The sequence below is a fragment of the Phyllostomus hastatus genome, unplaced genomic scaffold, assembly GCF_019186645.2.
Source record: "Phyllostomus hastatus isolate PE091 unplaced genomic scaffold, TTU_PhHast_1.1 phas_scaffold_345, whole genome shotgun sequence".
In the NCBI taxonomy this organism is placed as follows: Eukaryota; Metazoa; Chordata; class Mammalia; order Chiroptera; family Phyllostomidae; genus Phyllostomus; species Phyllostomus hastatus.
The window spans coordinates 16,704,927-16,727,406 of record NW_025334024.1 but is presented as its reverse complement, the minus strand read 5'-3'; the positions used below and the strand labels follow the sequence as shown (position 1 = coordinate 16,727,406).

The window sequence follows — 22,480 nt, the reverse complement described above, 5'->3', positions numbered from 1 at the left end:
ACATTCTAGGACCCTGTGGGTCTCTCCAGTGAACTCTCTTGTGAGGCTGGGAGTTTCTCCTGCTGCCTCAACCCCCATAGATGTTTTGTTTTCAGTCAGAGGTTTTGAGGTTTATTTCCCTGAACTGGATCACTGGGTTGCTCGGTTTGTCTTGCTCCCCAGTTGTTCCTCCTGATTGATCTGCATGCAAATGTGGGACAGCCCTCTCCACCAGCTGCCTCCTTGCCCGCCCCAGTCCTCCAGCTGCCAGCTTCCCATGAGTCCTCTCCACCACAGCTGCCTGTCTTTGCCCCTCCTACCGGTCTGGATGAATGTTTCCTCTTTAACTCCTTGGTTGTTGGACTTTTATACAGTTCTATTTCTGGCAGTTCTGGGTTTTGTTTTGTTTTTTTTGAAATTTGTTGTCCTTTTTTAGTTGTGCAAGGAAGACATTGATTTGTTGTTCCATTTATTTATTCATTCATTCATTGGTTGATTTTTGTATGTGCCCTAACCAGGATCGAACCTACAACTTTGGTGTATCAGGATGATGTTCTAATCAACTAAGCTACCCAGCCAGGGCTGTTTTATATTTTCAGACTCTTGCTTTCTACTCATATGCTCAACTCCTACTTGAGTTTGTTAGAGTAACTATTGAAACATACTAGGCCAATTGTAAATTCTTGCCTGAGAACTCCCTATATCTGAGGTTGTTATGAATCTGATTATGCTATTTTTTTCCTACTGTCTGTCATTCATGGGTCCTTTTTTTCTGTGTTTTATAATTCTAGGCTGTGAGCTCATATTTCTTGGGATCATATTTGGGGAAGCCTGGGCTGAAGGCCAGTTTCTCCAGGCAGGATTTGTGTTTGCTTCTGCCAGATTCCTGGAAGCACTGTTAGCCTGGGACCAATATATAAACTAAATTCTCAGCTTGCCGCTTTTTAGAGGACCTAGGGACTGTGAATTCAGGCTACAAATCTACATAAGGACCAGCTTGTAGTTACAAATTCTCACAGATGGTTTCTGCCTCTTCCACTCAATGCCAAGTTTTGAAACAGGCAATTTACCTGTGTTCACCCTGGGAGTCCCAGCTCATATTGAGGTATGTGTGTGTGTGGATGGTACTTGAGTTTCATCACCTGGTACCTGTGCCTACAGAACCATGAAAAACAAAGCTCTTTGGCAAATGACTTTCAGGTGAAAACTAGTTTTCAGTGTCCTAGCTACCTCTATAAGTTATAACTTTTACTTCATTTTTGGCCTCAGTGCATTCCTTATGAATTTCCTGGCTCACCAATGCATTTTTTTTATATTCACCTGAGGACATTGTGTGCCCCAGCTGGGGATTGAACCCACAAGCTGGGTATGTGCCCTGACCAGAAATCCAACCCATGACCTTTTGGTCTATGGGATGGTGCTCCAACTAACTGACCACACTAGCCAAGTCACCAATGCATTTTAAAAGATTTAAAAAATATTGCATCCACCATCGAAAAATTGTTTAGCCACACTGGCAGAAATAGAAGTGCATTTGTGAGTTCCTTAGAGGAAACCTACCGATGCCCAACTTGGGAGATCTGGCTTCACTTCCACCTCCCCCAGTTAGTTCCATAGCCTCTTAATGTTCGGAGCTGCTTCACCCCACCTCGGGGACCAGAGGGTTTAAGCCCAATTATTTTCCAGTTTATCACTTACTACACAAACAATGGAAACTCAAGCTGCTCTCCTACCACTCGGCCTGTTCTCTGATTCCCCTTAACATTGCCTGGGGAAGCGTTTGGATAGTTTATAAATCCTTTCCTTCTCTGGGTGCTGTCAACGTTCGAGTGGTTTTCTTTCTCACATTCATCTTGGGGGTGAGCAGAACATCATATTACCCACTAGGTGGAGGCCTTACTGTTCTGAGGAATTCTTCCTTTCCCATCCTAATCTCTTTGTAAGGGTATGGGGGTGGCATTGAGGTAATAGTTAATAATAGTAGCAGGGTGCCTCTGTTCGTAAGATCTGAGGGTATCTAGTCCCAAATGTTTTGCCTCTCTTTAGAATGCTGAATAATTTAATCTCAGCGGCGGGTCCTGGTTACCAATTCTGGGACAACAGGAAAAGTTTCTCTTATCCCCTCACAGTGCAGTAAGTGACTTCGCAGCTGCTGCTGGCTAGTCCGGTAGCTCCCTTCACACTCCAGGTCCACACCCCTTATCACAGCCTCCGGAACCTTGCTCCATCACACCATCCCAGCCTGCCGGCTCCTGCCTCTACTCCGCTCACTCTCCTGCAGCTACATTAGACATCTCTTTATAAAACACATCAAGCTTATTTTCAGCTTGGGGCTTTTGCACCCTCAGTGCCTTCGGCCTGGAATTCGTTTCTCTCACGTTCCTGTAGTTGCTTCCCTAAGTCTCAACTACTAAGTCACTCAGAAGGGCCTCCTTAAACCACTCATTCATACTTCCGAATTACGCTTTCTGCTTTTTCCATAACATTCTCTGTATGCAGCAGTGGTAGAAGGCATTAATTTTTTTTAGACATCTATCCTCTTGATAAAGCAAAAAACAAAAAGGAACATTAAAAGTTGCAATCATTTCCTACCATGTGAGACTCCAATGTTAAGTCTAAGTCTAGGAAATGAAGACTGATTATTTGTAATCTATAAAACCAGTTATATAGATCTGATAGTTGTACCTGGCTTTCACCTGTCTTGGGGTTGAAATTTTCCATTGTTTATAACTCGTCCCAAGTACAAAATCCTGAGCAATGAAATACCAAGGAATGAAATAACGTGGTAGTAGCACCGTTTGATTTCTCATATTGTTTTGTCCACAGATTTATCTAGAGGTTCTTTTTCTCTCTCTCTTTCCTGTAATATCTTTAAATATCTCACCAAGTGTCTTAATTGTAGTAGGTGTGGTCTGGTGAGTCAGTGTTCAAACCGGTGTTCGAAAAAGATGGCAAAGAAGCAGCAAAGAAATAAGTAACATTTTGTGTTGAAGCTGCAAGATTGCCCCACCTCTTCACTGTCGTTCCCATAGCTGAAATCTGTCCCTGAAGTTTTTTGCTGATCTGTTTACGTTTTTATTGTCGCTTTCGTCTATAAACGGTGTGTGCAAGCCGCTCCTCCAAAGCAGGGTCTTTTCTGTCCTATATACTGCTGTATCCCGCCACTAGCAACGTGCCCCTGGCACAGGAGGAGGCACCCAGTGACTTATTGCAAAAAGTGGACCTAAGAGTACTCAAGCACCCCGCCCACTCGCTGGTCCCTCACTGCACACTCCGCTGCTGCGTCCTGAAAGACGCGCGATGTCCTCCCGGGGGGCCTCTTAGAACCCACGCGCGGAGGTCTCTGGGAAGTGTAGTCTGAGCGCTTGCTGGGAACCGGGGTTGCTGGAGCAAGGCTCCACGTGCGCAGGCGCACTTCCGGCTCTGCTCCGCAGCTGCGGCCATTGTCCAGCCCCGGTGCGACCGAGGCCGCTTAGGGCCGCGCCTCCACACATTGCAATTGGAGAAGACTGAGCCTGCAGCGGGAGCAGGAGGAGACGTTCCAAACCTTGGGTGGGCCTGAGGTCGCAAAATCTGGAAACTCTTAAGAAGCAGTGATTCCGAGTACGCGGGTCCTAACACCACCTCCACCCTGCCGCGCCCACCCAGCTGGGCAGGGGGGACTGGGCGTGGCTAGAGGAGGGTGTCCTGGACACAGTGAGCCTTTAATTTGGAAGAGGGAAGGGCAGGCCCACGCGGGGCTGAGACACTTCTTCGCCCCTCTCCCGGGAGAAGTATCTGAGGGGCGGAGGCAGGCCCGGTGGGATGGATGCGGTGGGGTCGATGGTTGCAGCCGGGTGAGTGGGCCCTCTCTTCTCTCCCCAGCCCCTGTCTGGGAAGCAGGCCCGGGCGAGGCGGGAATGGCCCCAAGGCCTCCGACAGTCCAGGTGAGCAGCAAGGACCTTTCTACTACTGATGTCCCATCCAACGAGACCCCAGGACGTGTTTGGAGCACTGTACTCATCAAGGAGACTCTCCTTCCTGGCTCGGTCGACCCCTTGGAGCCTCCCAGCCATGTGAAACCCAAGGTGTTCAGAGCTAGGGAGAGGAAGGGACCAGGGTCATGTCGTCTTCTGGGAGGAGTTGAGAATGGATGTTTTGGAAAGTGTCACGGTTGAGAATTCTGAGTGCCAAGCCAAGTTCTTGAACTCTTGTCAATAAGGAATGGAGAAGGTGGACAGGTTAGAAAACTACTGGAGGTAGTGATTGGCAGTGAGTGAAGGAGAGAGGAGCCAAGCTTTAATCCAGCAACCATAGACCTTACGGGTCCTAAGAATCCTGGTCAGGATTTGCGGAGTAGGAGGCTGGAGATGGGCTGTCTTGGGAAAGGGCGGGCGGGAGGGGGTGGGAACCAAGGAAGACCTGTCACACAGATTTTCACGTCTTTTTCTGCTTTAACAAAGGTATAATAGTGCACATCTCCACGTGTTCCGTCTTCATTGTACTTAGTATGAGGGTGATTTGTGAACCTATTTATTCTTGTGCGGGAGAAGGCATTTTCTAGAAGCATCACAACTCTGAATTTGTCCACTGATTTGCATAGAATATATTGGTAAAAATATAACAAGGTCCAGATGGTATTTTAATCCACACTCTCTTTAGAATTAAGGAAAAATCATATTCTATTTGCTATGTGTGTGAGACAAAATCAATCCAGATAAAAATACCAATTAGTAATGTCCTTTAAAAGCAGTTTACAGTAAATTACACACCATATAACATAATATAGAATGCAATTATATCTTTTACTGCCTGTTATATGTTTTTGTTTTACAGGAGTGAGCCTTAAGGAGTAAGCTGAGTAACGATACTAAAGTAAGACAGTTATTTGGTTTGAGGTGAGCCAGAGCAACTCACTGCCATCAGCACCTTTCTGTCTCAATAGGCTGTGAGGATTAGGATGACTTAACGCCTCACGGGGGTGGTGATCCCTTCCGCAGAGGTGGGTAGCCTTTTTCATGGTGAACATGGATTTGTGTTCTGAGCAGTGAGTGTCAGGGACTGCTTTCAGCTTTACTTCTAAAGTTATGTTCTCTGAGCAGTCTGGTTCACGTATGCTATTATCATGGAATGGCCCTATTGCCCACTGGGGTCACCCAACTCAGGCCGAAGGACAGAATGGAACAGTGAACTTACAACAGGGGCTTTTTAGGCAGAAATTTCCCTTTATCTTTGGTTCCCTTTCCCTGAGCATGGCCCTCTAGAATGCAAGAGATGAGTAACTGAGTCTTGTGACTGCTTATTCAGAAAGTTAACTACTGGGGGAAGACAGCCTCATGCAGATCTTAAGCACAAGGAGGACGGTGTCCAGCGCAGCTGCTGTGAGCACTGAGAGGGAGGAATTCTACTTGGGGGAAAGTCAGTGGAGACACCTTGGAATAGGAGCGGAGTCTAAACAGGTGACATTGAAGGGGATGAGGATAGAGCTGATTGGCTGTGTGGGTCAGGGGAGTTGGGAGACCGGAAGGTGAGGGGTGTTTTCATGAAAATGTCCTGTGTGACAGTGAGTGTGAGTTGTAGGTAATAGGTAGTTGAGCATAGAAGGGAGTTTGGACTTCTTTCTTTTGGCCTTAATAACCCATTTATTCCTCCTTCATGTGTTCATTCAGCAGATAGTCACTGAAATATGTATTAAAACACTTTTCTAGGTGGCTGGGATACATCAGGGAACCAAATTTATAAAGGTTTCTGCTTTTGTGGAGCTTACATCCTAGAAGGAGTAAACAGAAAAATTATATGATGTCCTAGAAGGTGATAGTACCTCAGAAAAGTCATTAAAAATAGAGAAAGGTAGGGAGGATTGAGTGGGGGACGAGGGAGATTGTGGCGCGAGTGCAGTTTTAAATAGGGTGGCTAGGGTGAGCCTTACGCTTACTGGTGACGTATGAGCAGACTTGAAAGAAGTCTGGGAAAGAGTTCTCTGGAAACAGCAGGATGTGTGGTGTGTTCAGGGAGCAGCAGGGAGTCTAGTCTGTTGAGCCAATGTTTTTGAGCAGGGAGTTAGGAGCTAGTACAGTTTCTTCTTCATTCTAAAGACTGTTGTGAATGATGGAGTGTTGGAGCAAGCATTTGAAAGTCATAGTTCCTTTGGAGAGGTGTTTGGGTGGGTGTGATCTTCCCCCACAGCTTGGCTAACAAGTACCTGTAGTGGCCTACAGTGGGAGGGGAATGGGAGCTGAGATGGGGAGGGGGGATACCCTGAAAATCCTTAGAATCTGTAAGATCCTTAGTAGCTATATCTATGCAAATACTATGTATTCTTTTCTAAAGGTGTACTAACTGTTTAATTAGGAATAAAAAAAGGTGTTTACCTTTCTTAAAGTTGAAGCCACAAGAACAGTAAGAAATAGGGAAAGTTTAAAAGAAAACATCACAGGGGAGAACAGGTTTCCTGGTGCTCTACCTTGACGGGGAGGAAGTGGAGAGGGACTGGGCCTGGTCTCTGTTGATTCCAGATCCCAAGAGCTCTATGGTTAGATCACTGGGATGAACAGACCCCAGCAAGTGCTGGCTCGTTCACCAGAACTCAGACAGCATGCTCCTGGGTCAGCGGGGAAGCCCAGCCACTTGCTGAACTAGGTCAGGGTATTTGCAGTAAGCAGTGTTCGAGCTCCCTGTGTCTGGAAGTCCCTTTTCTCAGTCTCTTCGTCAGCTGGCTGGAGCTGGTCTCTGAGCCTCAGCTCACACACTGCTCACCCTGGGTGAGGTCAGGTGGCCCTCCTTGTGCGTTCTCATAGCACTTGTGCACACTTGTCACAGGACTGTGCTTACGTCATATATAGAGTGATGCGCTTACCCATCCATCTCTGTACTGGACTTTCAGTTCCTTTGTGGCAGCACCATGTAACTCCTTTCATCGCTCGCTCCAAAGTACTCGCGTGGTAAGTGGGTGTCACATGAGCAAACATAACCATTTAGCCCCAGGCGGCACTTTTACACCTTTCTGCACTTTCTGCTCCTTACATGGCAAAAATTACATTTTTCTAGTTATAGTGACCCTAATTATTTGGTAAAATAATTGTATGAAACAACATGACTTTTACAGAACAGTTTGAAGAAATGTTGTCTTTAAGGGAATGTTAAGATGTCAAAACCTATTCCTCTAAGACCTATTTCAAAAATATGATCTTGCCCTGGCCAATGTGGAGTGTCGTCCCATAAACTGAGAGGTTGCAGGTTCAGTTCCTGGTCAGGGCACATGCCTATGTTGCGGTTTTGGTCCCCGGTCAGAGGCAAGAGGCAACCAATCAGCATTTCTCACATGGATGTTTCTTACCCCTCCTTTTCTCTCCCTCCATTCCCTTCTCCTTAAGCACATCTTAGGGTGAAGATAAAAAAATGAGGGGAAAGAACCCCAAAATATGATTCTCTTCCTCACTTTTCTATGTCTGGTACTATTTTTATTTTATTAAAATATATCTTATAAAGCATATCTACAATACAGACTTTTTCATAGAAGAAAGTCATTTGTTACCCTTCTTTAGCACTTCTGGGGTTTTTCTGATGAATTTCCTTTTTTTCTACCTGTGCATATTTTTCCCTTAAACAGTTTCAATTACAATATTTTAAATTTCATACAGTTTTTATGAGGATTTTTCTTTATCACTTTCAATGGTTGTATTATATTGCTTTGCATGGACTTACCAAAATTTGTTAACCATTTCTCATAGGATATTTAGGTTGTTTCTAAGATTTTTACTACTATAAATAATACTCAGATAAAATCCCATTTGGTTACAGTAAATAATGTTTTGAAAACACAATTTTAAAACATTCTTTGCATCTGTATCCTTAAGTAAAATAGCCCTCAGGGAAAGAGATCTTTGACAACTTTTGGTGTCTGCTTATCTTTAATTTGTAGACTTTCAGGTTGCTTTTCATCTTTTTCCATCTTAAAACAATTTATCTATAAAATGTTTCATCTAGTATTCTTATAGAGAGGATGATTTGGAAACAATTTCCTCTGTTTCCTTCCCAGTTACTAAGGTTTCTACTTTTTTGTGTCAACCTTGGTAATTAAAAAATTCTTGGTAATTACCAAGAATTAAAAATTATTCATTAAGATTTTTCACATTTCTTAACATACTGCTGCTATATTTTATAGTTTGCTTATCCCCTTTAAATTCACTTATTTTTTTCTTTTTTTACTCAATGTATCAGAGGTTTCTCTGGTTGGCTAGTGTTTGAGAGGAACCAGCTTTTAGATTTGGCTATTAATGTCACCGTTTTCTGTTTGACACTTCTTTTTATAATCCAAGAATTTAACTCACTAATCTGTCATTGTTTTAAAAATCTTCAAAATGACTCCCGTTTTCCTTCAGCAAGTTTCCCAGGCTCTGTCTACTCACTCAGACATTTTTGGAGTGCCTGCTGCTCTGTGCCTGGCAGTGGTTCTTAACCAGGGTCCCATTTCAGACCCAGTCCAGGGAAGGGCCCTGCTGCCCTCGGGGTGGCTTCAGTGAGGAGCTCCAGTGAGAGGGTGCGCATACGTGACTGAGCTCAGCACCTGGCCCGTGGTGAGTGTTTAACACACCATATGTTAGCTGGGGCTTTTAACAGTTGTTTGAAGTGCGTACAGCTTTTTTTGAATTTCTCCTGTAGGTTTTACAGTTTTTACTAGAAGACTCCTCTGTCCCCCAGGCATAAAAAAAAAAAGTTGTTTGGCAAGGCTCTCCATGCATGGCCAGGTTTTCTTAAATTGCCCATGTGATTGTGGGCCATTTCAATATGCTTGGTTCTGGAGATGCCAAGATGGAAAGGAGTTTTATAAATTGTTGAGGGAGAAAACCACGAGTGAACAGCCCGTTCTGAAATGGAGATGTGGACCAAGTACTGAAGGGGGTTGGGGAGGGTGAAGGTCCTGGAAAGCTTCAGAAAGAAAGGGACATTGCACTGGTTCTGGAAGGGTGACTACGAATTTCTCCTGCAGAGCCAGCCAGAGCAGTGAGAACAAGGCCAGGAGACACCGAGCAGAGTGCTGTCATCAGGGCAGGGATTCCACACAGTGGGTGGAAGCACGTGGTGTAGGGCAGGAGGCCAAGTCTGGGAGAAGGTGGCTCAGCAGCCTGGAGAGAATGGCCTGAGGCGGAGATGTAGAACAGTGCTGTCTGAAACAAATATAAGCCGCCAGTGTAATTTTAAATTTTCCAATGGCCATAATGTAGAAAGATACAGGTGAGATTCATTTTGTAATATATTATTTAACCCAATATAGCTAAAATATTGTCATTTCTTTGTGAATCAATATTTTTAAATTGTTAATGAGGTTTTTTACTTTTGTGGGTGGGGGCATACTAAGTCTTCGAGATCCAGTGTGTGCTTTACACTTACCGCACATCCGATTGGACTACCCAAGTTGCAAGGCTCAGTAGCCACATGTGCCTAGTGGTTTACTGTGTTAGACAACGTAGATCTAGAAAGTTATTGCCTGGCTTAATGGCATTTTTGGCATGGGAGAATTTGAGCTAGTTTGAAAGATGAAGAGAAGGGATTGAGTATAGGAGACATTTTTGAGGCTCTTGGTGATTCCAGGGCATAAAAGAGAAACAGAGTCTAGATTTCCAGTTGGAATACTGTCGGGCGTGTCCAACCTGTGGCCTGCGGGCTGCATGCAGCCCAGGATGGCCGTGAATGTGGCCCAACACAAAAGTCTTAAGTTTACTTAAAACATTATGAGACATTTTTGTGATTACGTGTTGCAGTGTACTTAATGTGTGGCCCAAGACAACTCTTCTTCCTCCAGTGTGGTGCAGAGACGCTGAAAGTTTGGACACCCTGCATGGTGATGCCGTCAGCCTAATAGGGCATTTGTGTATGTGTGTAAAGGCTAATAGTAATTTTCTCCTTTCTGTACTCAGTTGTTAGGTATGCTATTGACTCAACAGCTTACCAGACTATTATTGGTTTGGTGTCAGAGAGCGCCGAGAACTTGAGTGGAAATGCCCTACCATATGCCAGTGAAATTAATGTGTTCTTACTGGGCAAACTAACATAGTCTTGGAGTAGTAGTATTTGTAAATTAGATTATTTTTACACATTAGTTGCCATTCTCTGGTTTTCAGTTTTGTAAAGTTTTAAAGTTACAGAGTTTCCCAAGTTAGAGTGTGAGCTGATTTCTGCTCTAGGATTGGTATATGTTAGAGTTGAAAGACTGTTAATATTAGCACGTTATCCTTTCCACTTGTCTGCTCTTAAAACTTTTTTAAAGATTTTATTTACTTTTAGAAAGAGGGAAAGGGAGGGAGAAAGAGAGGGAGGAAAACATCAGTATGTGAGAAGTACATTTATCAGTTGTCTCTCCCATGCCGCCAGCTGGAGACCTGGCCCACAACCCAGACATGTGCCCTGACTGGGAATCCAACCCGAGACCTTTTGGTTCACAGGCCAGCACACATCCCATTGAGCCACACCAGCCAGGACAAAAACTCTTCTTTATTTCAGAGGACGCTTTATTTCAGAGTTGTAGATAAGAAAACTGGATCTCTTGGAGGTCACAGTTTACCAAGGATATTACACACTTATTAGGTGCAGAGCTTTCTAGGGGCCCATGAAATTGAGCCTTGTCAGCTTAGTATATCCTGTTTCCAGTTCTTAGCTTTGGGCTTTACTCTCAGCCAGGCTCCTTTTATGTCAACAGGAGGAAGGGAAGCATTTGATACTTTTTTTTTACTTTTTAATTGAATTTATTGAGGTGACATTAATAAAATTACAGTTTCAGGTGTACAATTCTATAATAAATCATCGGCATGTTGTGTTAAAAGGTGTTGATGAAGTCCTTCCCGTTATATTTGGAAGAATGAGTGGTATCTACAAAGTATTACTAGGTCATTTTATTGCAGTCCGAGGTCTGACCTGCAGTGTTGGGAATGCCCTATAGTTGCTCTAACTCAGAGTGGCTAACTCACACCATGGATCTCAGAGTATATTTTTACCTACTTAATCTTTGAAGCTCTTGATTGTTTTTTGTGTACCAAAATGATTGTGGAGATTTGAAGGTGCCTAAGACAAGGTCTTGACCCTGTAGGAGCAGAGTGAATGTTAATTAACAGACGCCATGTCACGTGTGCTGTGAGCTGTGCTGGGGAGGGGCCCAAGGAGGGGAGCCATGGGTGGGGCGGGGGGGGGGGGTGTAGAGAGGGCTCTTAGACCCGACCTGGGGACAGGAATGAACCCCTGAAGAGAGAATGCATGTTAGTGAGGCAGAGGAAGGAAGGCCTAGCATTTTGAAGCAGTACTTGCAGAGACCAAACAGATCCTTTGATTTCAAGGAGCTCTAACTCCTCTGCACGCTGAGTTATGCTGTAGAGGGGAGAAGCCAGAGAGAGCTGAGGCTGTGGAAGTAAGGTGGAGACGAGTTAGTGAAGGGCTCTGAAACTCACACTAAGGAATCCAATTTTGAATGTTAGGAAATGTATTTATTCAAAGTTTGTGGAGCACCCACTGTGTGCCAGGCCTGTTTGCTAGGCGGTGGAAGTTCCACCTTAAAGAAAATAAAATTCCTGCTCTCCTGGAGTTGACATTCTGCTGTGGGATACAGACTGTAAACAAAAACATGATACATCCTGGTGAGGACAGTGGAAAAGGAAAGTAAGAGTTGACAGTTCACAGCAGGGCTGCTGTTTTATGTAGGGAAGTGTCAGGGAAGGTTGCTCTGATGACGTGACATTTGAACAAGCTGAAGGAAGTGAGTGGGGAGCCGCATGCATATCTGTAGGGAGAGGCTTCCACGTAGAGGGACAGCAGAGACGAGACCCCAAAGCAGAAGCGTATGTGGGGTGTCCGGGAACTGTGGGGAGGGCGGGGCAAGTGAAGTGGGGAGGGCAGTAGGTCAGGGATGAGGTTCAAAATGAAGTGGGGGCCAGATTGGGAAGGCCCATGTAGGCCACTGTAAAGATTTGGCTTTTAATTGGGCTGAATTGAGGTGCCATTAGAGGCTTTAAAGCAAAAAAGTGACTCGATCTGACATGTTTTAATAAGATTAGTTGTTTTATGTCAAAACAGACTTGGGAGGAAGACCTGAGTGGAAGGGGAGGGAGGCAAGTTAGGAGGTTTTAGCAGTCGTCCAGGTAAGAGATGGTGAGGTGGTAGGAGCAGGGGAAAGTGGGGGGAAATTAAAGGTTTGTAAGGCATGGTCAAATCTGTGTTCCGAGAAGTGGCCGTTAGTGTGTAAGGAAGAGAGTTCGTGGGACCAAGAGTAGAACAGGCTACTTGCTGCCCCACCATGAGTGGCTGGAGTGGACATTTGCTTACTGGTCAGCATGTTCTTTACCATTAGTGCAGCCTATTTGGGGAAGTAGAATAAAGTCAGGAGACCTTGTGTTAAATAGGGGCGACCAGGTAAGCAGAGGAATCCAGGTTGGCCGCTGTCTCTAACTAAACCAAAGGGGCCGTATGTGTAGAGGACAGAGTAAGCAATGGGGAGAGGGTGTCATTTCTCACAGCCTAACTCAAAATGTCTGCCTTTGTCCAGATGGACCCTTTTTCTCCTGGTGGTCATGTGCATCTCCGGTCTAGCTTCCCCTGTCACTGCTCAGTCCCTGGATTGGATTCCCACTATTCCTTCTTCCATCCAAATGGTACTTACTTCTTAAAGCCTAGCGTGTAGCCTACCTTGAAACTTCTGTGCCTCTCCCAGTCTTTTCTGCACTGCACGCTTGTACCTCCTCACTTTACTATGTTTGGTCTCATTCCATGCTCTAATAAATAACATGTTTTAAAATAAACTGAAACCTGTTCAAGGACTGCGGTATTTTTTCATTGGCACTTTTATTCTGCCTCAGTGTATATGGTAAAGTCAGACACCTAGTAAATATCTACTGTCATCTTATCTGGCCCTAACCTTGGTCAGAAAAACCTGCCACATTTCAACCCTTCCCTGTTCCTGTGGGGACACAACCACAGGGACATGATGACACGGAGGGGCCAGTGTTGACTACAAATGCAGTCGTGCGTCTCACTCAGTAGATGTGCCCACGCCCATTTCTCTAAAATTCAGATCTCAGCTGTCTCCTTAAGGCTCAATTCAGTTAGGAAACATGTGTAGTGTGGGTCAGGCACTTGCTGGACACTAGTGGTTTCGAGTTTAAAAACATGTATAGTTGCCCTCATTAATGCTCACCGTCTAACTAGGAAAAAAAACACTCATTACATAGATTATTAGGTCTATTTGAATAGTTGTGGGCATGCCAAGTGCCTTAAAGCTAATAATACAGGGATTAACCCTCCAATGGGGGATCAGAAGGCTTCACTAAAAATCTGCTAACCAACATCTGAAGTATGACAGGTATGAAACAGAATTAGCAAGGGAAAGAAAGACTGGTGGTGGGGAGGCGAGAGACCGGTACTTCCCAGGAAACTGAAAGAAGTCCAGTCCAGCTATACCCAGCCACATGGGGAGAAGATCATGGACCAAGGCAGAAACCTCCAAGTGACCTTCCCTCAGTGCTCCAGCAAACTCGTGACTCTGCTTTCAACATCTTTTTGTATTGTCTTTGCCATACATTATTGTATCCTTCTTGAGACAGAAATCTAACCAGGACCGAAGGAGAAATTTCAAATAGGACACGGTGACAAGCTAACAAGTAAGCAGTCTCCGATAATGGTTAGAAGTACAAGTATCCTTTTTATCTGAATCCATTTGGTTCCTGAGTTCAGGTGACAGGAGTTTGGACAAAGAGATCTGTGTCAGGAGGAAAATGAAACATGGCAATATGATGGAGAGCAAATTAGAGGGTGGTGCTGAGACAGCTTTTCTGAGGAAGTGATGCTGGAGCTAAGACCTAAATAACCAGTAGTAACTAGTTGTCTCCCCCTACAACTAGTAGGAGGAGAGGGAGAGGGAGTAACTAGCATAAAAGCCTTGGATGGGGACAAGCTTGATGTGTTCAGGGATCAGCATGGTCAGCATGGCTAGAGCCCAGTGAGTGATGGGAGGTTTGACTCTTGCTCTTAGTACACTGGGTGCTGTTGGTTTTAGGTAATGGGTAAGCTGTGATACACCTGTAATGTGGAGTGCTATGAAGTAATTCAAAGGAATAGGGTGAAGTTATTATGGGAAGATCTCCAACATACATAGCTAAATGTAAAAATAAGTTGTGGAACAGTGTTTATGGTATTTCACAAAATGAGACACAGGGTATGTAATAAACATGGAAAAGGAACTCTCAAGTGTATGCACAAAACTGTTTGCAGAGGTTATTTCTAGGGAATAAATTAGGGCTGGTGATGGGGTGAAGGAGGGCTGCCACTTTTTACTTCCACTGTATTTGGATTCTGTAACAAAGGAAGTGCACGGGCAAGGAGGAATTGGTGATTGTATAAAAAGGCTTAGCTTTGAAGGGAAAGAAAAACTAAGGATTTCAGGATATATTGCTCCCCATGACTTTCCGACCCGAATATTAGATTATACAATTAGGTAAACAATCAGGATATTTAACCCAACATTGCCACCTCAGGATTTTAAATGTGTGATCATCGTTTGTAAAGACCCTACAGTGTGTTACCCGTATTGCCATGGGAATGTTTGTGGCGTTGATCCTATTTGAGCAGCAATGTGATCCTACAGGAATCAGTGACATTCAAGGACGTGGCTGTGGACTTCACCCAGGAAGAATGGCACCACATGGCCCCTGCTCAGAGGCGCTTGTACAGGGACGTGATGCTGGAGAACTACAGCAACCTGGTTTCTCTTGGTAAGGACCACATCTCAGTGTGTTGCCCAGTGGTGGGTCTTTCCTTTTTCAGTTGCTAAGGTTGTGGGGCTCTGTGACTGTAGCTTGGATGACTGAGAGCAGGGCTAGGTGTTCAGCGTCGGAGCTTACTCATCTCTCTGGGACCTGGCCTTACTGGGTTTCCGAGCCTGTTCTTTAGGTAAAAGATCTTTCTTTCGCAGAACTGGAAACAGACCATTTGATTGCATGACTCCTCAAGTGCACCTTTTCTTTTCCGTCAGAGTTCCTGAGGATCAAGGACTAGTACTGACTTGTAGGAGGGTTCTTGGGTCACTTGCACAAACAACCAAATCTTGTGTTTTTACCCGTGAGCAGGATATCAAGTTTCCAAGCCAGAGGTGATCTTCAAATTGGAGCAAGGAGAAGAGCCATGGCTATCAGAGGGAGAAATCCAAAGATCTTTCTGTCCAGGTAAATGCATGAGAATCAGGCCTGTAGGAATCAGTTTACATGACGCATGGCTGAGGGAGGGGGAAGAACCTTCAAATTGCTGTCCTGGGAGCTCATAGACTGGCAGAGGAGGCTGAGTCATCTCCTGAGTGACACCTCTGTATGTCTCCCTTCTCCAGTAGGGGTTCCTGCTGCTGGTAGGTCCCAGGGGAAAAGATACGCCTTGTTCTACCCTCAGTGTGCCATCTCTCCCTATCCTGTAACCCTGTTAGATGGATTATTTTCTCTGGTGTCCTCAGTCTCCCATCCTTAACGACTCCTTTTCTTCCTCATTCAGACATAATTGAATTTCCATGTCTCTTCCTTGTTTTGTCTTACTGCTTTCACTGTTGGCTGCCCCAGACTTGTAGAAAATAGCCACAGCTTTGATTCTTCCTCCCTTCATAGTTCATTTTTAAACTTCTGTCCCTGACTACACCCATCCAGGGAACAACATGGTCTTCCATTTATTCTGTGTTCATGCTGATTTGATTTATTGCCTCCCTCCACAGTTCCTTAAGTATCGTCCTCTCTTGGTCGCCCTACTTACTAAGTGCTTCTTGGCTTTCCATGTTTGATTTTCCTTGCTTTCCCTGCTACACAAGTTTGCCTTAAGGAGGCTCCCCTCCAGCCTCCACCCCTTCTTTCTCTATTGCCAAAAGGTACCTGCTTTCTTGTACTTGCAGCTCTTTGTTTTTGCTGTAGACTCAGCAATCATCCTTACTTGTATCCTGCTCACTTTTTTCTTTTTACAGGACACCTCCACTTGGAAGTCCCACGCAATCCTTATTAAAGATGCAAAATCTAAATTAATCCCCTTTCATCCTCGGCCAGCACATTTTGCCACCTTGCTCATCACCCCTTTCTTCCCTTGCCTATTAGACCAGACACCATAGTCAGTTTAGTCTTTTTCTTTCAACCCAGGTTATTTTCCTCCTTTGAGAAGTAGCTTAGATTTTCCTGCCTTTTAACTTCACTGGTGACATCTTAAATGAAGCTCCAGGCTTAGATTACTGTTATCTATCACCCACCTATGCATTCATTGGTTGACTCCTGCATGTGCCCTCACTCTCTAACCAACTGAGCTCCCCAGTGAGAACCATATTGGATTTTTTTAAATCATAGCTTTATTGAAATATGATTCACAAAACATAAAATTCACCCTTTTAAGGTGTACAATTCAGTGGTTTTTGGATATATACAGAGTTGTGTTAAAATCACCATTACCTAATTACAGAACATGTTTAACACCCCAAAAAGAATCCTTATACCCATTAGCAGTCACTGTCTGTTTCCCATCACTCCCAGTCCCTGACAACCGTTAATCTACTTTTTCTCTCTGTGGATTTGCCTACTCTAGGTATGTTCTATAAATGGAATCAGAATATATAGCCCTTTGTGCCTAGTTTCTTTCATTTAGCATAATGTTTTCAAGGCTCATGTTGTAGCATGTATTACTTCATTTTCTTGGTATTCATTCCTTTGTATTTATTCCATTGTATACATATATCAAATTTTGTTTATCTATTCATTATTTGGTGTACCATATTGGATTTTAAGGCTTTATCTTCATAAACCACCCACCTCTGAAGAAACCTTGTTATTCCTTCCTATACATCATTATAAGAAGCAAACTCCCTTGATTTAAATGTCTGCATCAGCCTTTCAGTTCTGTCTTTCTGTTCCTTCATTTAGGTTTAGCTTCTTTTTAATGTTCTTTGTAGGTAGCATATACTCTTCCTCATTAGATAATAGTTTCTGTCTATCCAAAGCCATCTATTCTTTAAGTTCAAGGTCTAATTCATGAAACCTAATATATGCTAATATATTTATTTCTTACTTCCCTGATCACAAATACCATTTATATCATCTCTACCACACAAATTCAGATTTAATACCATCTGATGATTTTTCCTTTTTTTTTATTTGTCAAAAGATTGAGTCTTGTTTCTGTTCTTGGATTTCAGGCTCCTAAAGAGTCTACTTTGTTTCTATGTATTTTGTCTGTGGTGCAAAGCACGTACGTAGAAGGCAGTCAGAAATTATTGATTGAATGTCACAGAATCTGACTTGGGAGAAAACTTAATTACGCATTTATTTCAACAAACATTTCTTGAATGTCCCACTAAGAAGTGTTCTAAGAGAAATACTAAGCATTCCCTGTCCTCGGGAATTTAGAATCAAGTCTTGTTACAGGGTAAGGGGGTTAGGATCCCTTAGTTGCTGGGTTATTCCCTCCAAATGTTTCATTATGAAAATTTTCAAATATATGAGAAGTTGAGAAAATTATATAGTGAACATCATATACCTACCACCAAAATTTATAGTTAACATTTTATTATATTTGCTTTATCACATATCTCATCATCCATCTGCCAATTTATCTTTTTGATGCATTTTCAAGTAAGTTGCAGAATGAGTATATTTTATCCCTACATTTTCCCATGCATATATCATTAACTAGAGCTCAATATTTATTAATGGGTTTTAGAGGTCAATTTATTAGGCATATTAAAATAAATCCTTTTCGTTGTTGTTGTTAAGAGAGGTGGCTAGTGTAGAACCAGAATGTAAATAGACTAAAACCACAGCCCTAGTTGTAAGGGCAAGGATGATTTGCCTGCTGAAATATTTCTCTCAGCCTGTGCCATCTAGCCCTTGATCTCCAAAAATATCAAAGAAACGTTTCTGTTAGATCACTAGCTGCAGGTTTACTCTGCATGGCTTGAATATCTGGAGCCTCAGAGGTGACTTGAGAGAAATTACAAAATAGAAGTATTAGGAATATAGAGAGTTTGGTGGTTTGTAAAATGGACAGGAGTCATGGAGAGCAGACAGGATCCTAAGGATGGACTGTGATGCTATTCTCTTTGTATCTATGCCTGACGGTTTCATAATCATGTATTTCCTTACTCCCTAACCAGCCCTCCTAGGTGGGCTTCCCAGTTCTGGACTTACCATTCACTCTGGATCTGCAGTCTGCACTATCATATCTCTTCACTCTTCCTTTCCTCCATTTTGGGTATTCTCCCCAAGCTACAGGACTAATCTCAAAACAGAGTCATGTATAATTTGAATCTTTCATTTCTTCATTCCTGCTGTAGCAGTTTGTTTCAACAGAGGGAATAGGGGACTTTTGCACTTTGGATTTCTTTCAGACTGGAAGACCATGCCTGAAGCCAAACCATCAAATCTGCAGCAGAGCATATCTGAAGTATCCCCGCGCACAGATGGTCTCTCACATGCCACATTAGAAGATGCCTGGGATGTGAGTAGTCATTTAGAGAAGCACCAAGAAAACTGGAAGAGATATCTGGTGCCAGATGTATCCACCCAGAAAAAAACCACACCGGAGGAAACTTTTGAGCATAATAAATTTGGTGAAAACTCTAGATTGAACACAGACCTGGTCACACAACTGAACATTCCTTCAAGGTCTAGTGAATGTGCTACACTGGGAATCAGTTTGGAACATAATTCAGACTTACTTAATGAGAATAATATCCTTGCAAAAAAGAAACCTTATAAATGTAACAAATGTAGAAAAGCTTTTATTCATAGATCATCACTTAACAAACATGAGAAAACTCATAAAGGAGAGGGAGCTTTCCCCAATGGTACAGATCAGGGAATTTATGCTGGAAAGAAACACCATGAATGTACTGACTGTGGAAAAACTTTCCTCTGGAAGACACAGCTTACAGAGCATCAGAGAATTCACACAGGGGAAAAACCCTTTGAATGTAATGTATGTGGGAAGGCCTTCAGGCATAGCTCATCCCTTGGTCAGCATGAGAATGCGCATACTGGAGAGAAACCCTATCAGTGTAGTCTCTGTGGGAAAGCCTTCCAGCGTAGCTCCTCCCTTGTTCAACACCAGAGAATTCACACTGGAGAAAAGCCCTATCGATGCAACTTATGTGGAAGGTCTTTTAGGCATGGCACGTCCCTCACTCAGCATGAGGTCACACATAGTGGAGAGAAACCCTTTCAATGTAAGGAATGTGGGAAAGCCTTTAGTCGATGTTCTTCCCTTGTCCAGCATGAGAGGACTCATACAGGAGAAAAACCTTTTGAATGTAGCATATGTGGGAGGGCTTTTGGTCAGAGCCCATCCCTCTATAAACATATGAGGATTCATAAGAGAGGGAAACCTTACCAAAGCAATAGCTACAGCATAGATTTCAAGCACAGCTCATCTCTTACTCAAGATGAAAGCACTCTGTCTGAAGTGAAATCCTATCATTGTAATGACTGTGGGGAAGACTTCAGTCACTTTACGGACTTTTCTGATCATCAGAGGATCCATACTGGAGAGAGCCCCTATGACTGTGAGCAGACCTTTAGTCAACAACCTATTTCTCATCCTGGAGAGAAACCCTATCAATGTAATGTATGTGGGAAAGCTTTCAAAAGGAGTACAAGTTTCATAGAGCATCACAGAATTCATACTGGAGAAAAACCCTATGAATGTAATGAATGTGGAGAAGCCTTTAGTCGACGCTCGTCACTTACTCAACATGAAAGAACCCACACAGGAGAGAAACCCTATGAATGTATTGACTGTGGGAAAGCCTTCAGTCAGAGTTCATCCCTCATTCAACATGAGAGAACTCATACTGGAGAAAAACCCTATGAATGTAATGAATGTGGGCGAGCCTTCCGAAAGAAAACCAATCTGCATGATCATCAGAGAATTCATACTGGAGAAAAACCCTATGCTTGTAAGGAATGTGGGAAAAACTTCAGTCGAAGCTCAGCTCTCACTAAACACCAGAGAATTCATATGCGAAATAAACTTTAAGAACCCTGAAATTAAAGAATGTGCAGAAAGCTTTAGCTAAAATATTATTGCTTGGTATCAAAAGATTCATACTGGAGAGAAAGCTTGAAAATGTAATGAATTATGTGTGTTTGTATGTTGTGTGCAGAGAAAACTGTGCTGGTAGACTTTTTTAAATCCAATTTAAAAAGCCACATTCTCAGATCTGGTTACAAATTTGTAAAAACAACTGCAAGCATCATGTATAACCTGTTGGAAATGATATGCCTATTGGGCTTTACAAAGCTTTTTAACATATATATGGAGGAGATTACCATAACATTTTGACTATTACTGTTTACAGCATTTTTTATAGAAAAAAAAATTCCTGCAGTAATGACCAAAACTCATTTTTAAAATTGCTTGACAACTGCATTCAATTGCAGCTTTTACATTAAATTCACCATGGAAACCAGTTTCACCTCCAAAAATTCACCATTTAAAGGACTAGATCAACTGGTCCAACTACTTCATTGTATAGATGAAGAAACTGAAAACCAAAGATGTGAAATGGTTTGCACAGTCTTATACAACTTATAATGGCAAAGCTGAGTGGAGGATGCAGGTCTCCTGGATCTTTGGCCCCAGGGTTTTGACACTGAAAAAGGTATCTTGGAATTCAGAGGGCTTTTATGCGTTTTTTTTTTCACATATTGAAACTTCAATTTAGTAGAATATTAAAATGCTTGAAATAAAATATACACTGCATGTAAGCCAGATTAGATGTGGGAACTGACCTGCTTGGCCACAAGATACAACTGGCATCGCCATATTATACTACTTATATGGAAATACTAGGTAAGATTTAAGTAATACTTTACTATAGAGAAAGAAAAGTAGTAAAGTACTAAAGAGAAAGCAGACCTTCACAGGGCTTTTAAATAAACTTTAGATCAGATGCACAAACATTTAATGAGCACTCGTGAGTTGGACACATTGGGAATTCATAAAAGCATAAGGCAGCAAGACATGGAGATTTGTCACAAACTTATTTAAAGCAGCTTGTTAGAAGCTTACAAACCAAAATGTTAACAGAAACTGTAAATGGTTGAACTATTGGTGACTTTTTTTCATTTTCCAAATATAATCCTTTCAACTAACATGTCAGTTTTATAGAACTATTAAGTTCTCTTACTCTGCACTGCCCCACACTTCCTATATTGGATCAGTGGGGGAAATAACACAAAATTAAGATAAGAATTTTCCCCAAAATTAGTTTTACTGTAGAGAAGTATAAATTCAATTACCTCTTGCCATAAAATTTGCCTTTAAATCAGCATGCGTGCCAAGGAAATATTTCACCATAAAAAATTAACTTTTAATCTCTATGGTGCCTGAGATCTATGCTTAAGTAGCCCACTCTAATCCTTAATGTCCCCTAATGGAATTTCATAGGCTACCCTAAAGGAATTTCAAGGACCTTTGTTGACTCATTGGTACCAACAGTGCAGAAAAATTTAGAAGCAACTGTGGATATTGACCCCTTTAATAACAAGAACATCTCCTCCCTAAGATAAGCAAATTTTCCCACATTGATGAGTTAATGGGAGGAGTGAGATGAGTGATGTTGATGGTGAACCTTTGTTACTGGCTTTCTTGCATGCCAGGTAGCAGGATCCATGATCCTTATCCTGGACATGAGGCAGCTCCCAAACATTCTTCATAATTTTTCTTTTTTACTCCTCACCTGATATGTTTATTGATTTGAGAGAGAGAGAAATATCAGTTGGTTGCCTCCCATCATGCCCCAACTGGAGATTGATCCCACACTGTAGATAAATGCCCTGATGGAATTGAACCCACAACCTTCTGGTGCATAGGATGGCTCTCCAACCAAGTGAGCTACCCAACCAGGGCTCTTCATAATTTTTCCAGAAAAAAAATGTTCTTGGGGACTGAAATATGGGATGTGTAGCTCAATGTCATGTGTGGAGCAAGGTGGGATACTTCCAAGTTGACCTGCCCTTACAAGGTATTAACCATTCAAAAACTACATTTATTATGTTTCATGCTTAGTGTGCACATGATGCCAAGGCCAAGTTTGTGTTGTCTGATACATAGTTTGGCAATGGGTGATTATACCCAAACCCTCCCCTGTTGATTAGCCAAGATGCCTATCAGGAACTCGTTTTGCTACTGATTGTTTGGGGACCCTCATAGTGGGCTCTTTGTAAGAATGGCATGAATTGTAACCAGTTGAGTGCTACCCTACTGCTATGGAAGTTTGTAAAGATAGTTCTCAAAGACCTAAAGGAGACCACTGGTTTGTGTGTGGAGCCTGGCCTAGATCCAACCAATCTCTGAATCTCAGCGTCTTCACTGAGAGAGAGGGAGCCCAGGATGTATGTGTGGCTGACTGAGCAGAGGATTCTGTAGTCCTAGCACTCATGAAACATGCACTTAAGAACACCTAGCTTTCTAGGCCACGTGAAATGCATCCTTGTAACATCATTGTATTACTTCAATAAATAGCCTTTTTAGT

General features: G+C 42.8%; 1 protein-coding gene and 1 non-coding gene across 11 annotated transcripts; both read left to right on the top strand.

Moving 5' to 3' along the window:
- The first annotated feature begins 3,408 nt into the window (after window positions 1-3,408).
- On the top strand, window positions 3,409-22,466 carry ZFP90 (ZFP90 zinc finger protein). 10 transcript variants are annotated; one of them, XM_045819044.1, is made up of 6 exons: window positions 3,416-3,582; window positions 3,844-3,905; window positions 4,795-4,856; window positions 14,582-14,708; window positions 15,063-15,158; window positions 18,335-22,466. In XM_045819044.1, the coding sequence occupies exons 4-6, from the start codon at window positions 14,639-14,641 to the stop codon at window positions 19,978-19,980; spliced, it is 1,812 nt and encodes a 603-aa protein (XP_045675000.1). In that variant the 5' UTR covers window positions 3,416-3,582; window positions 3,844-3,905; window positions 4,795-4,856; window positions 14,582-14,638; the 3' UTR covers window positions 19,981-22,466. The 10 variants fall into 10 exon arrangements, with proteins under 10 accessions (XP_045674994.1, XP_045674999.1, XP_045675000.1 ...); XM_045819039.1 differs by lacking the exon at window positions 4,795-4,856 and adding an exon at window positions 13,542-13,598 and having other exon boundaries at window positions 3,438-3,675; XM_045819038.1 differs by lacking the exon at window positions 4,795-4,856 and having other exon boundaries at window positions 3,409-3,531.
- LOC123806221 lies at window positions 8,585-8,647 on the top strand. The gene has a single exon (XR_006783454.1). It is a non-coding gene; the product is annotated as a U7 small nuclear RNA (small nuclear RNA).
- Window positions 22,467-22,480: the final 14 nt, after the last annotated feature.